At 33.1% G+C, this 13,202-nt stretch overlaps 1 protein-coding gene across 1 annotated transcript; it reads left to right on the top strand.

The window, feature by feature from the left end:
* Window positions 1-5,587: 5,587 nt before the first annotated feature.
* LOC147394750 (F-box/LRR-repeat protein At3g26922-like) lies at window positions 5,588-7,410 on the top strand. Its single transcript, XM_086454502.1, has 3 exons — window positions 5,588-5,819; window positions 5,914-6,846; window positions 6,931-7,410. The coding sequence occupies exons 1-3, from the start codon at window positions 5,763-5,765 to the stop codon at window positions 7,159-7,161; spliced, it is 1,221 nt and encodes a 406-aa protein (XP_086310628.1). The 5' UTR covers window positions 5,588-5,762; the 3' UTR covers window positions 7,162-7,410.
* Window positions 7,411-13,202: the final 5,792 nt, after the last annotated feature.

The raw sequence follows: 13,202 nt of genomic DNA, 5'->3' as shown, positions 1-13,202 counted from the left end.
CATAAATGCCCCTAAAATGTAATCAAAATTTTATCTTTTTAGTGCGAAGTACTCGTAATTTATTGCTCTTATGTATGCTATGATATTAATGTTAATAACTTTTTAAGATTTTATATTTGCAAAATCTTTACTTTATTCAATATTCAATAAAAAAAATAAAACATAGTTTCTTAATAGAACTATTTATGAAAGAAAAACATAATTTTGAAGGACCAACTATCTATATGGACTCCACGTCAACGTGGCATAAAAAATTTAAGAACTTTAAAAGAAGACATTTTCACTTATGAAATATAAAAATAAAAAATAAAAATTGAGTGTTTAGTGGTTTTCCTTCTTGGAAGACTTTGATCAAGTAAAAAAAATGGATTCTTTCATTAGATTTGTCGGGTTTTTGTTGGATTTTTAGACTTCTAAAGTCCCAAATCCACCCAACAGGACCCAACCCATTGGCAGCGTTAATGGGAAATTGTTCTTCGGTTTGGATAGAAGTCTTAGGGAAGGAAGTTTCCAAATTCTCCTTTAAAAGAAAGAGAATCCTGTTAAAATGGATTTCTTGGATATCTCAATCCTTCCATAAACAAACAGATTTACTATTGCGGCACTAACTTTTACTAACGTCACACCAACTGTATGCAATTCTTTGGTGATTTACAAGGGATTTGGCATGGAATTAGAAAAAGTTGGTGTGGCAATAGCAGCTCTCTAAAAAAAACTCATTGCGAGATCAAAATTTCCGTATCAGTGTTGTTTTTTGAACGAATAAGAATGGTGTTACGTGGCGTGTACTGGTAGGAGTTTTAAGATACATTGGACTCCTCATCAAGCCGTTTTTATTTGTCACGCCACCAATACGTTTCTTCTCCAACAAATACTGCCACGTATACACCATAGTTTGCTTTTTAGGATTCTTCTATTTGAGCATGGAAAGGGTAAGGCTAACCTAACCAACTTAGTAAGATTTCAAAACTTACTAAGAGTTGTTGATTCCATGTTGTGATATGAAAAAACATGATCTGAAGCCTCACGGATTTAAAACGTGTGATCAAGCTCAAAAATCATTAATTATTTGAAGAAAAGAAGAATTGAATCCGAGTTTTCACATGAAATCTATAAGGCTATGTTCTTGGATTGCTAACTTGATAATCCATTCAGGTTTAGTAAGATTTGAATATCTTACGAAGTTCTAAGGAAAGTGTTTTTTATTATTATAAATAATTAGTTAATTTTTTAAATAATTTTCTTTAAAAACAAAAAACAACTTTGTTTTTCTTTTACTTTCTCTCTCTTTACTCTCCTGCATCGCCATCAGAAACCAAAGGGTTTACAAGGCAACCCCTCCCACCTCTCTCTCTCTCTCTCTCTCTCTGTTAAAGAAAGCTCGCCGCCACTCGCCACTCGCGACTCGTCAATCGCCACTCGGCGGTGAATCGTTTATGCAAGTTTTGTCGTCTTCTGTACGTAAGTTCTATTATATCTTTTCTCTTGTCTTTTTTCTTCTCTCTTATATTTAGAGGCGAAGCTAATAAGGAGTTAGTGGGGGCAATTGCCCCAACTCAAATTTTCAACCCATCTTGACCCCATTCTCTCACCAAGTCACCTTCCTCCAGTTTTTGAACCCCACCCTCTCTCGATTTTTTGAAGATGACGTTGCCCTTGACTCATGTTTTCTCTCGTAGATTAATTGGGAATGATCTAAATACCCTTTTCTTCAACTTCTAACAAAAACCTTTAAATTTTCTCTCCAAAATCATTCATCTTCAAGTTCTTCAACCTTAGCACTAACTATAGTTTGCCCCTACTATAAGAAAATTCTGGCTCCAACCCTGTTATATCCAGCACTTGTGAATTTTTTATTTCATTTTATCTTTTGATTTTGAATAAATTCCTAGATTTCAGTTATAAGAAATATGCTCTCATGTCGCCACTTTTTCTTGTTATATTTATTACCTAACCATGTAACAACCTCCACAGTTTTATATATTTTGTGGGTCCCATCAATGGTAGGGGCATGGTTTTAAAACTCGTTTTCGCGTCTCGTCTCGTCCAGGCTTGATATCGAGTCGTCTCGGATGGGTTTTCCAATACGCTTGAGACATGTTGTTCAAAAAATGAAATATCAAAAAATTGAACGTGAGGAATTAAATCTCAGTCAAAAAAGTGACTTGTGAGTTGGTCTTGTTCATCTTTAACATGACCTTGCGAAACAATGTGGAATTAGTGGGTTTAGGTTAAGTGTAATTGAATTTTAGACATAATGGTGTCAACCCGTCTAACACGATCATTAAATATGTCGTGTCTAAGGATGTTGATCTGCTTTACTCGTTTTAACACATTTAATTATTATGTAAATTTAAAATCTGAAATATAGGAGGTATTTCAAATATCAACAATTATATGAGTGTTTTTAAATTTATCCATTTTCTACTACAATTTTTTAGAATTTTTTTTTATAACAATTTTTTTTAAAAACTATTATAAAAGGGGAATGCTAACGTGGAAGACCTTATGGGACATTAACATTCTCCAATACTTATTTTTCCAATAATACTCTATTCATTTTGTCTTATAGTGAAAACAAAATGAATAAGCATTTATTGTGAAAGAGACAAATATTAATTAAATAAATAAGTATTTATTGTGTTAAAAACTATCATACCTCTATTTGTTTTCAGTAAATAACAAAATGATTAGAGGTATTATTGAAAAAAAAAGTGTTGGAGAATCAACCTCCCCATAAGGTCTTGGACGTTAGCATTCCCCATTATAAAATATAAAAGATGTATTAAGGTACTTTTCAAATAATTAAGGGTTCAAATTATAGTTTGGGAAAGAAAAATACGTTCTTTACTAAATAAGTGAAAAAGTTGTATGATTGTATTACCTTGTGGCACCGACAAACATGATTTGAAGCCATAGGAATATAGGGAACAAAATTCCCTATAGTTTGCCCCTACTGTAAGAAAAAACAACTTTGTTTTTACTAAATAATTAGTTAATTTTTTAAATAATTTTCTTTAAAAACAAAAAACAACTTTGTTTTTCTTTTACTTTCTCTCTCTTTACTCTCCTGCATCGCCATCAGAAACCAAAGGGTTTACAAGGCAACCCCTCCCACCTCTCTCTCTCTCTCTCTCTCTCTGTTAAAGAAAGCTCGCCGCCACTCGCCACTCGCGACTCGTCAATCGCCACTCGGCGGTGAATCGTTTATGCAAGTTTTGTCGTCTTCTGTACGTAAGTTCTATTATATCTTTTCTCTTGTCTTTTTTCTTCTCTCTTATATTTAGAGGCGAAGCTAATAAGGAGTTAGTGGGGGCAATTGCCCCAACTCAAATTTTCAACCCATCTTGACCCCATTCTCTCACCAAGTCACCTTCCTCCAGTTTTTGAACCCCACCCTCTCTCGATTTTTTGAAGATGACGTTGCCCTTGACTCATGTTTTCTCTCGTAGATTAATTGGGAATGATCTAAATACCCTTTTCTTCAACTTCTAACAAAAACCTTTAAATTTTCTCTCCAAAATCATTCATCTTCAAGTTCTTCAACCTTAGCACTAACTATAGTTTGCCCCTACTGTAAGAAAATTCTGGCTCCAACCCTGTTATATCCAGCACTTGTGAATTTTTTATTTTATTTTATTTTTTGATTTTGAATAAATTCCTAGATTTCAGTTATAAGAAATATGCTCTCATGTCTCCACTTTTTCTTGTTATATTTATTACCTAACCATGTAACAAACTTCACAGTTTTATATATTTTGTGGGTCCCATCAATGGTAGGGGCATGGTTTTAAAACTCGTTTTCGCATCTCGTCTTGTCCAGGTTTGATATTGAGTCGTCTCGGATGGGTTTTCCAATACGCTTGAGACATGTTGTTCAAAAAATGAAATATCAAAAAATTGAACGTGAGGTATTAAATCCCAGTCAAAAAAGTGACTTGTGAGTTGGTCTTGTTCATCTCCGATATTGAGTTAACTCGGACGATATGTCTCTGTCTCGGACGAGTTTTAAAACCATGGGTAGGGTTGACAATCTTTAACATGACCTTGCGAAACAATGTGGAATTAGTGGGTTTAGGTTAAGTGTAATTGAATTTTAGACATAATGGTGTCAATCCGTCTAACACGATCATTAAATATGTCGTGTTTAAGGATGTTGATCTGCTTTACTCGTTTTAACACATTTAATTATTGTGTAAGTTTAAAATCTGAAATATAGGAGGTATTTCAAATATCAACAATTATATGAGTGTTTTTAAATTTATCCATTTTCTACTACAATTTTTTAGAATTTTTTTTTATAACAATTTTTTTTTAAAACTATTATAAAAGGGGAATGCTAACGTGGAAGACCTTATGGGACATTAACATTCTCCAATACTTATTTTTCCAATAATACTCTATTCATTTTGTCTTATAGTGAAAACAAAATGAATAAGCATTTATTGTGAAAGAGACAAATATTAATTAAATAAATAAGTATTTATTGTGTTAAAAACTATCATACCTCTATTTGTTTTCAGTAAATAACAAAATGATTAGAGGTATTATTGAAAAAAAAAGTGTTGGAGAATCAACCTCCCCATAAGGTCTTGGACGTTAGCATTCCCCATTATGAAATATAAAAGATGTATTAAGGTATTTTTCAAATAATTAAAGGTTCAAATTATAGTTTGGGAAAGAAAAATACGTTCTTTACTAAATAAGTGAAAAAGTTGTATGATTGTATTACCTTGTGGCACCGACAAACATGATTTGAAGCCATAGGAATATAGGGAACAAAATTCCAATGAACTTCAAATATGGTTTTTCCTTCTAAAAGTACTGAATTTATGTTTTGTGATATTTAATGTATGTTGGTAGATATTGATTTAGGGTTGCAGTGTTCTATTTTTTATTGTAGAAATGGAACTTATTTTTTCCCACTTAAGATTATAATTTTATTAAACGGGTTATATGAGTCGGGTTAGATTACCTATTTAATAAATGTGTTTGGTCGGGTTGACGTTTTTGACACGATTATTAAATGGGTTATTGGGTAAATTTCAAGTACCCTTACCTCAACATGAAACGCCTCGACCCATTGCCACTGCTATTCATTGGTAGTAAGTTATTTTGAATTAGGATCATGAAGTCATTTTTCTATTTCTAAATTCATGGAGTGCTTTGGAGGAGTTAGATTGTGATGTTGGATTGTCAGAAACAGATTAAAAAAGGAAAATGATGGACTGCCTGCGTTGGACATTGTGTTCAACACTGCATTAGGCTGTCAAACCGTTGATTTTTATCTTGTATCTCGAGCAAAGAAATCTATGATTATTTGTACACTGCCACGTCAGCACAGTGTTGAATGCAGGGAGTGTATCACGACTCAAAAAAATAAAATAAATAAATTGAAATCAAAATCACAGTTCGTTTAGCTACAAACTTGCTGTTTATTGGTTATCATTTGTAGAATTTGTTTCTTCTTCTACATTGTTATTAGATTTATTTATATTTGATGGAGATTGTATTCGGTAAGATTGAAAAGTCTTTGTGTGGTAATACCATAAATCTGTCGATGAAAACCTGCGCGCCATCAAACTTAAACCTATCAAAAAGAAAATTTGGGTTTGATTTAAGATGAATTTCTTATATGATTAGTGATCTGAGTTGTAATATAAATCTTCGAGACTACTCAAATAAATTAAGTTTTTGTTCGTCGTATAAATCTGACTGTTAGAAATCACACTTCTATTAAACAGAAGTTCTTGTGATTCACAATGAGCAATTCATTATGCAAAGGAAAGCCTTCTATCTCTGAAACTGCAAAGCCGAAGGTAAACCCGCTTTCAATTCTAGTATGTTTGGATTTTTTTTTAATTTTTTTTGGGTATTTTAACATCGATTGATTAAGTGCTATTTTAAAATCAGGATATTGAGCAATGGAATGAAGAGGATCGTCTTAACGAATTATCCAATGAGATTCTTAGTCAAATTATATCGAAATTAATGTTAAGAGATGCGGTAAGAACTAGTACGTTGTCAAGAAGATGGAGGTACCTTTGGTTGACATCGATATCGCACTTTAGGTTTGATGCTGAAAATGTGTTTGGTAGCAAGTATATGCTACGAGTTCGAAATTGGTATGTGAAAACTTCAAAATTTGTAGGATTGGTTCATCAAATCATGGAGCTTGACATGGGCTCGAGAATAAAGACTCTAGACATTGTTTTCCACTTGGATGAAACATATGCTAATGATCTTTACGAGTGGATAAGGTCAGCCATTCTGGCGGGAGCCGAAACTCTTTGTCTCAACTTATCCATGCGTGTAGGGTCTGCGAGAGGTAATCCTTATAATTTTCCATTTTGGCTTCTTGACGGCCAAAGAAAATGCAATGTGAAGCAATTACATTTGAGTTGTTGTAACTTGAGCCCTCCCCTTGGTTTTAATGGTACTTTTGATTCCCTTACAACCTTATCTCTCAAAGATGTACATCTAATAGAAGAGAACATTGAGAATCTCTTACACATATGTTCATCCCTCGAATCGCTTACTTTGGAAAGATGCTTAGGTATTGAGACTTTGAAGATTGTCGGTCCCTCCCTCCGTCTCAAGTACTTTAGAGTAGAATTTCTTTCTTCGTTGGAAGAAATTGAGATTTGTGCCGAAAATCTTGTCACATTTGAGTACATGGGCGACTTAGTAAAATTCTCTTTCGAGAATGTTCCACGATTGTTTCATGTAACACTCCATATTCAATACAGCTTAGTTGATGATATTATCGTCCTTTTCACGGAACTTCCACACAATGCTCCTCAACTTCAAACTCTACAAATAGACATTATGTGGCCTTTTATTACGGTATGTGAATCCTTCTTTTTCTTTTGTCATTATCTCATGCATCTTAATACGATACATCTTATTCTCTGACATTTCTTTGTTTAGGGACAAGTACGATTACCAATTTACAATAATCTCAATCGGTTAGTATTTGTTGTGCGCTCTTTGGAAGAAAATTTTCTTCCATGGATGGATTGTCTTCTAAAGGCCTCCCCTTTAGTGCAAAATCTCCAACTTTACGTGAGTGTTAATATTCTAAGATCAATAATGTTATTATGTGAATTTTGTTTTAGAAATCTAATAGCGCAACATTATATATTCTGTGCAGCTGTATGATACTTATTTTTCAAATGAAGATCTACCATTCATGAAGATGAGTTGTAAATTTTCCAATGATCACCACAAGTCTTTTGTACTTTACGGATTTAATGGTTTTGAGAAACAAATGGATATATTAGGTTACATTCTCAATGATTTTGTTGCACTTGAGTCGATATTAATCGAACCATCTGAAAGTTGCTTCCCTGGGTTTGGAAATGACCTCGGTCAACGATTCTCACGGTGTACGGCAAACGATAATGTACAATGGAGGTTACATAGGTTATTCGAAAGAGGAGCCTTTCCTTCTTCTACCAAAATAACAATTCTATAGTTCTATTGAATTTCCTTTTACAATATATAAGCTAGAAATCAATAAAAGATCCTCCGATCCTTTCTTTACTGATGCATTTGAGTGAGTTCAGTTGGTGATTGAATTTGATTTTGAGTACTCAGAATCAATTTTTTTATTTTTGGATTATTTGAACAAAATTATATTTGTTTATTTATTTATTTATTTTGGTAAATTATTAAAATAAGATCTTGCTCATGTTATGTATAGAGGGGCTAGTTTTTTAGGTGATTTATTATTTGAGATACTCTCTATGTTTGCAAACCAAGGTTCTCCTCTGCTATGTTGTTGTACTTGTTGTAAATTGATTCAAGTCATAAATTCTCTTTGAGTTCAAACTGCCATTTAGTATTTTTTTTTTAAAATTAAAAAGTATATTATTTAAATTAGGTAATTTTAGTAATACATCTTTATAAAATTGCCGATGGTTTGGGTTGCAACTCGGGCAGGTTAGGGATCAACCCACACTTGACAAACACCAATCTGACTTTGGGCATGAAATGCTCAACCCAAGCCAACCATGTCCGGTTGGCTCAGTTCTCATTAATATAAGATAATTTAATAATGATAATGATTTATATAAACGGCTATTTTAAAAATTAATTTTAAGTTTACTTGCATGAAATTAACAACAAATGTTAAGAAAAAGAAGATGATGATTAACTAAGGTTTAAAATGTGAATTGTGGATGAGAAATAAACAAAGATATTTTAAACTATAATCATACTAAGTTCAGATTGAGGCAGCCGATGTCTATGCCTGAACCTGATTTCGGTCAAAAAAATATGTTCAAACCCGGGCCCAAACCCTAGTTAAATAATTTACTGTACTCAAATCTGACCCAAGGTCGGATTTAGCTCATCGAGTTTGACACACCCAAGTTGCAGCCTATAGCTGTATGTGTGATTTGCGGGGTATTGCATGTACCCGTGGGCTGGGCTTTGTAGGGCTGCAACTTGGGTTAGGTTATATGGAAAATGAGTTGAGCTTGGGCTAGGAAATCTCAAGCCAAAACTGATGCTATATATTTATATATAAATATTTTTATTTATTTCTTTAAAAAAAAAGTTCAGTTACCAAATATATTTGTAAAAGAAAGGGAAAAAGAAATATTTTTATTGATTTTTTTTCTACATTTAAATTTATTGCTATATATATTTTAGTATTTTACAAAATTTTGAAGATGAGTCGATTTTACATAAATTTTGAAGAGAGAAAAATGATTTCAAGCCGCCCAAAATTACCTAACTTGGACTAACCCAAGCACAATCCGATTTCAGAAGCTCAATCTCAGGTTGAGCTTGGGTTAATGAGGTCTAACTTGATGGTTGGGTTGTGTTGAGCTGGAGTGAGGCTTCTACAACCTTGGTTGACCCTCCAACCTGCCCAACCCACTCAAGTTGCAGTCCTAGTTTTGGGCGAGATAGGGTGCTATAGGAGGCCAGGTGCCTCGTGCCTGCTAGGCGGATCCCTTGCAAAGTGGAACCCGACCTTACTAATAGGAAAAAATGGTTTTGTAAATTAAGTTTTTGGATGATATTTTGAACAAAAACAAAATTTCACCACTAAAAAGAGTCAGGATCTGGTGACTCGTGAAGAATGACTCATGGAAACTCAAAATCGAATGGTTGATATTTAATCTTGAGCGAAGTATCTCCGAGATTTGTGTTTTCAAGATATGCATAAATCTCAACCATTGGATTTCATGTTCACACGGTTAGGATCATGTGTTCTCTCATGAGTCACTGGAACCTGACCTTACCAAAATACCCTTTAGACAATATGGTGTGGGCTCGGTTCAGGAAAAGGTTATTCATGCTCGATTTGGGCAAGGCTTCCAACAGATAAGTTCCAGACCCAGACAAAATTAACACTGGGCTGGGATGGGCCCAATAAAATGGACCGAGCCATGGTCCCTCAGAATTTTTTATACCCTGATCATTTATCAACCCATCTTATAATGAGAAATTATAATTATTTGAAATTTTAAATATAAATCTATGTATTAATAAATAATTATAAATCGATTTAAACCATTTGACTCAATAAAGAAGATAACCAGGACAAGGGTTTTAAGACCGTACGTGCCAATTTGTTGTATGTTATAGAAATTTAATTGAAGTTCCTCTCTCCATGGCTGAATGAGATTGAATCAATTGGTCGCTCCAAAATTTTAAAAATTAATTTAGTACATTTTAAAAAATATGATTAATACTTTATTCAATTTCAACTTTGGGTTAGGAAATAATATCCAAAACAAGCTCAATCATTGAGCCAATATAAGAAACATGTTATTTTTATAATGAATTATCGTCATAAAATTAAGATTAGTATGGATTGGTCAATTTATTGACACAAAATCCCAATAAATTTATCTGTGTCAGTGATGCTCAACTTGATTCACGAATAGCCTACTTGTTCTCCTCAGTTGGAAATCGGTCAATTCTTTTCCTTAGAATCGTACTTGAGAGTTTCCTACCTCATACGGCTCAATAATCAATTATTTTGGTGTCCCATGATAGCTTTCACTATAATTTCCACAAAGACAAATTCCACTTTTATAAGTCCAAAAATTCTTTCACAAGCTTCATACCTATTAAATTAATGATCTCAATTCCGTGAAAGAATAAATGTAACTCTTTCAATATAACAGTAGCAAGCTCTAGGGCATAAATTCCTTAAAAATGTAACCATAATTTTGTCTTTTTAGTGCAAAATACTCATAATTATATATATATATATTATAAATAACGGTATAGTATCCAGACTTACATTCAACTAGGGAGATCGGATCAGCCAGGGCCACGACCAAGGCATACGGTACTCTCCCCCAGGCACATGAAACACCTGCACATGACACGCATTAGGTAAGTGAGGGAACACCCTCGCAGGTGGTCACAAGAAAATATTTCTCATACTAAGTATCGATCACACAACCTATAAACTCTCACCACTCATTGGACGTAATTTATTGCTCTTATGTACTCTACGATATTAACATTAATAACTTTTGAAAATTTATATTTAAAAAATTCCTTACTTTATATACTAAAAAATAAAACATGATTTCTTATAGAATTATTTATGAACCAAAATATAATTTTGGAGGTTGTTAACTTTTGATTGAAGCAATGCATATTAAATTTGAGTGTTAAGTGGTAATCCTTTTTGAGAGACTTTGACCAAGAAGAAGAATATAAAAAAAAAAAGATTCGTTAATTAGATTTGGATTTGAGATCTCTAAAATCCCAAATCCAGCCCAACCCGACCTAACCCAAAATAGGAAATTTCTCTTCGGTTCTTCTTTTTTGGATAGAAAGTCTTAGAGAAGGAAGTTTCCAAACTCTCTTTTAAAAGAAAGAGAATCCTGTTAAAATGGATTCCTTCGTCTTTCCATTAACATATACTCATTGATTTCGTCATCAAAATTTCGATATTATACTATAACACAAAGTTACGATGTCTTCCACTGAGATTACCCCTATAAGTTACACTATTTTTGGGCCCACCTATGACAGAAATTTGATCGGTGACTTATAGAAATTTGATTGGCTTAGATTTGTCCAGTTTTTTTAGAGAGCTGCTATTGGCAACCCAACTTTTACTTCTTAGACTCTAATTTCTTTAATTATTTATCACACCCCAATTTATTAACTGCAAATCTCTATTTTCAAGGAATAAAGCTGGGTTTCGGCAAATAATCTCAACTTATAGATTCACTTTAATTATTACTCTCTTATTCTTAAACGAGAAAAAAAAAAAAAAACTTTGTTTTTCTGTTTTTAACGCTCTCTCTCTCTCTCTCTACCGACATCATTGGGTTTCCAACGCGACCCCTCTCATTTCTCTTACTCTCTGTTAAGGTCTGCGTTGATCGAAGTCATCACTCGTCGCTCATCAGTGTATCGTTGTTATAAGTTTAATCGTCTTCTCTACGTAAGCTCTATTATATCTCTTCTCTTCTCTTATTTATTCTCTATTTGTTGATTGGATATTTTCCTCCACTCTAGATACCCTCTTATATTCATTGTTCTCCCCTTCTCCAACAGATCGGTCTTTTGGAATAGTTGGTTGGTTAACATGGTATCAGAGCAATAAGTTCGCATAGGTCACGGGTTCAAAATTTTCCACTCTTCTGGGTGAGGGGGAGTGTTGAGTGTATATTTTCCTCCACTCTCGGGTCTGTTATACCCAAGTCAAGTCCCGAGACTCTCTTATATTAATTTCTCCCCTTCTCGAACAGATCGGGATTTTGGAGAAGTTGGTTAGTTAACACTATTCTCTTTTTGTCCAGAACTTGTGAATTATTATTATTTTTTTGTTTCTGAATAAATTCCCAGATTTCAGTTATAACAAATGTGCTCTCTAGTCTCCAATTCCCCCCCGCCCTTCAATTTTGCAGTTTTGAACTGAACTATATATACCTATTAACTAACCATGCAACAACCAACACATTTTTATATATTTTGTGGGGGCCATCAATGGTAAGAGTGGCAATCTTAACACGGGAAACAACATGAAATTAGTGGGTTTGGGTCAAGTCTAATTAGGTTCAAGTTGTAATAGCGTTAACCTGTCTAACACTAACACGATTATTAAATGTGTCATGCCTAGGTTGAAACCCGTTTTGACATGTTTAGTTATTATGTAATTAACATGTCATTTTAACTTATGAAACATACTAGGTAACTCAAATATCAACTATTATTTAAGTGTTCTTAAAATTACCCTTTTTACTAGACTTTCGTAGAGTAACACTTTTAAAAAAATATTATAAAATATAAAAAATATGTTAAGATATTTTTCAAATAATTAAGAATTGAGATTTTAGTTTGGAAAAGAAAAATACTTTCCTTATTAAGTCTGTAAGAAAATTTTCATGATTGTATTACTTATGGCATCCAAAAACATGATTCAATGCCACAGGGATATAGAGAACAAATAAATTTGGAATATGTTCATTTTTTCAAAAATATTTAATTTATGTTTTGTGATATTTAATATATGTTTTGGTAGATATTGATTTTGGGTAGTGTGATTTTATTTAGTAATGGCATTTTATTTTTGGTGGTAAAAATGAAACTTATTTTTTCCACTTAAGATTATAATTTTATTTCGTGGGTTACATTAGGTTGGGTCAGGTACCTATTTAATAAATGTGTCAGGTTAGGTTTAAGTTTTCGACATGATTATTAACGTAAGGGTAATTTTTATAAAACCCTTACCTCAACACGACACGACAAGCCTCGACCATTGCCATCCCTGATCAATGGTAGTAAGGTGTTTTGATGAAAATCACCCAAAAATTAGGGATACTTAGAAAGAAACTCCTAAATTAGGATCCATGAAGTAATTTTTCTATTTCTAAATTCATGGAGTGCTTTGGAAGAGATAGATTGTGATCTTGGATTGTCAGGAACAGATTAAAAAAAAATTGAAATCAAAACCACAGTACGTTTAGCTACAAAATTGGTGTTTATTGGTTATCATATCGTGTAGAATTTGTTTGTTCTACCACATTGTTATCAGATTTATTTGGATTAGATGGAGATCGTATTCGGTATGATTGAAAAGTCTTCGTGTGGTAATACCATAAATCTGTCAATCAAAACTTGTGTGCCTTCACACTTAAACTTATCAAAAAAAAAAAATTGGATTCTGATTGTTAGAAACCACACTTCTTTCAAACAGAAGTTCTTGTGATTCA

This window comes from Akebia trifoliata, chromosome 9 (genome assembly GCF_017979445.1).
Source record: "Akebia trifoliata isolate Shusen 1 chromosome 9, ASM1797944v1, whole genome shotgun sequence".
NCBI classification, from domain to species: domain Eukaryota; kingdom Viridiplantae; phylum Streptophyta; class Magnoliopsida; order Ranunculales; family Lardizabalaceae; genus Akebia; species Akebia trifoliata.
This window is presented reverse-complemented; position numbering and strand designations above follow the sequence as displayed.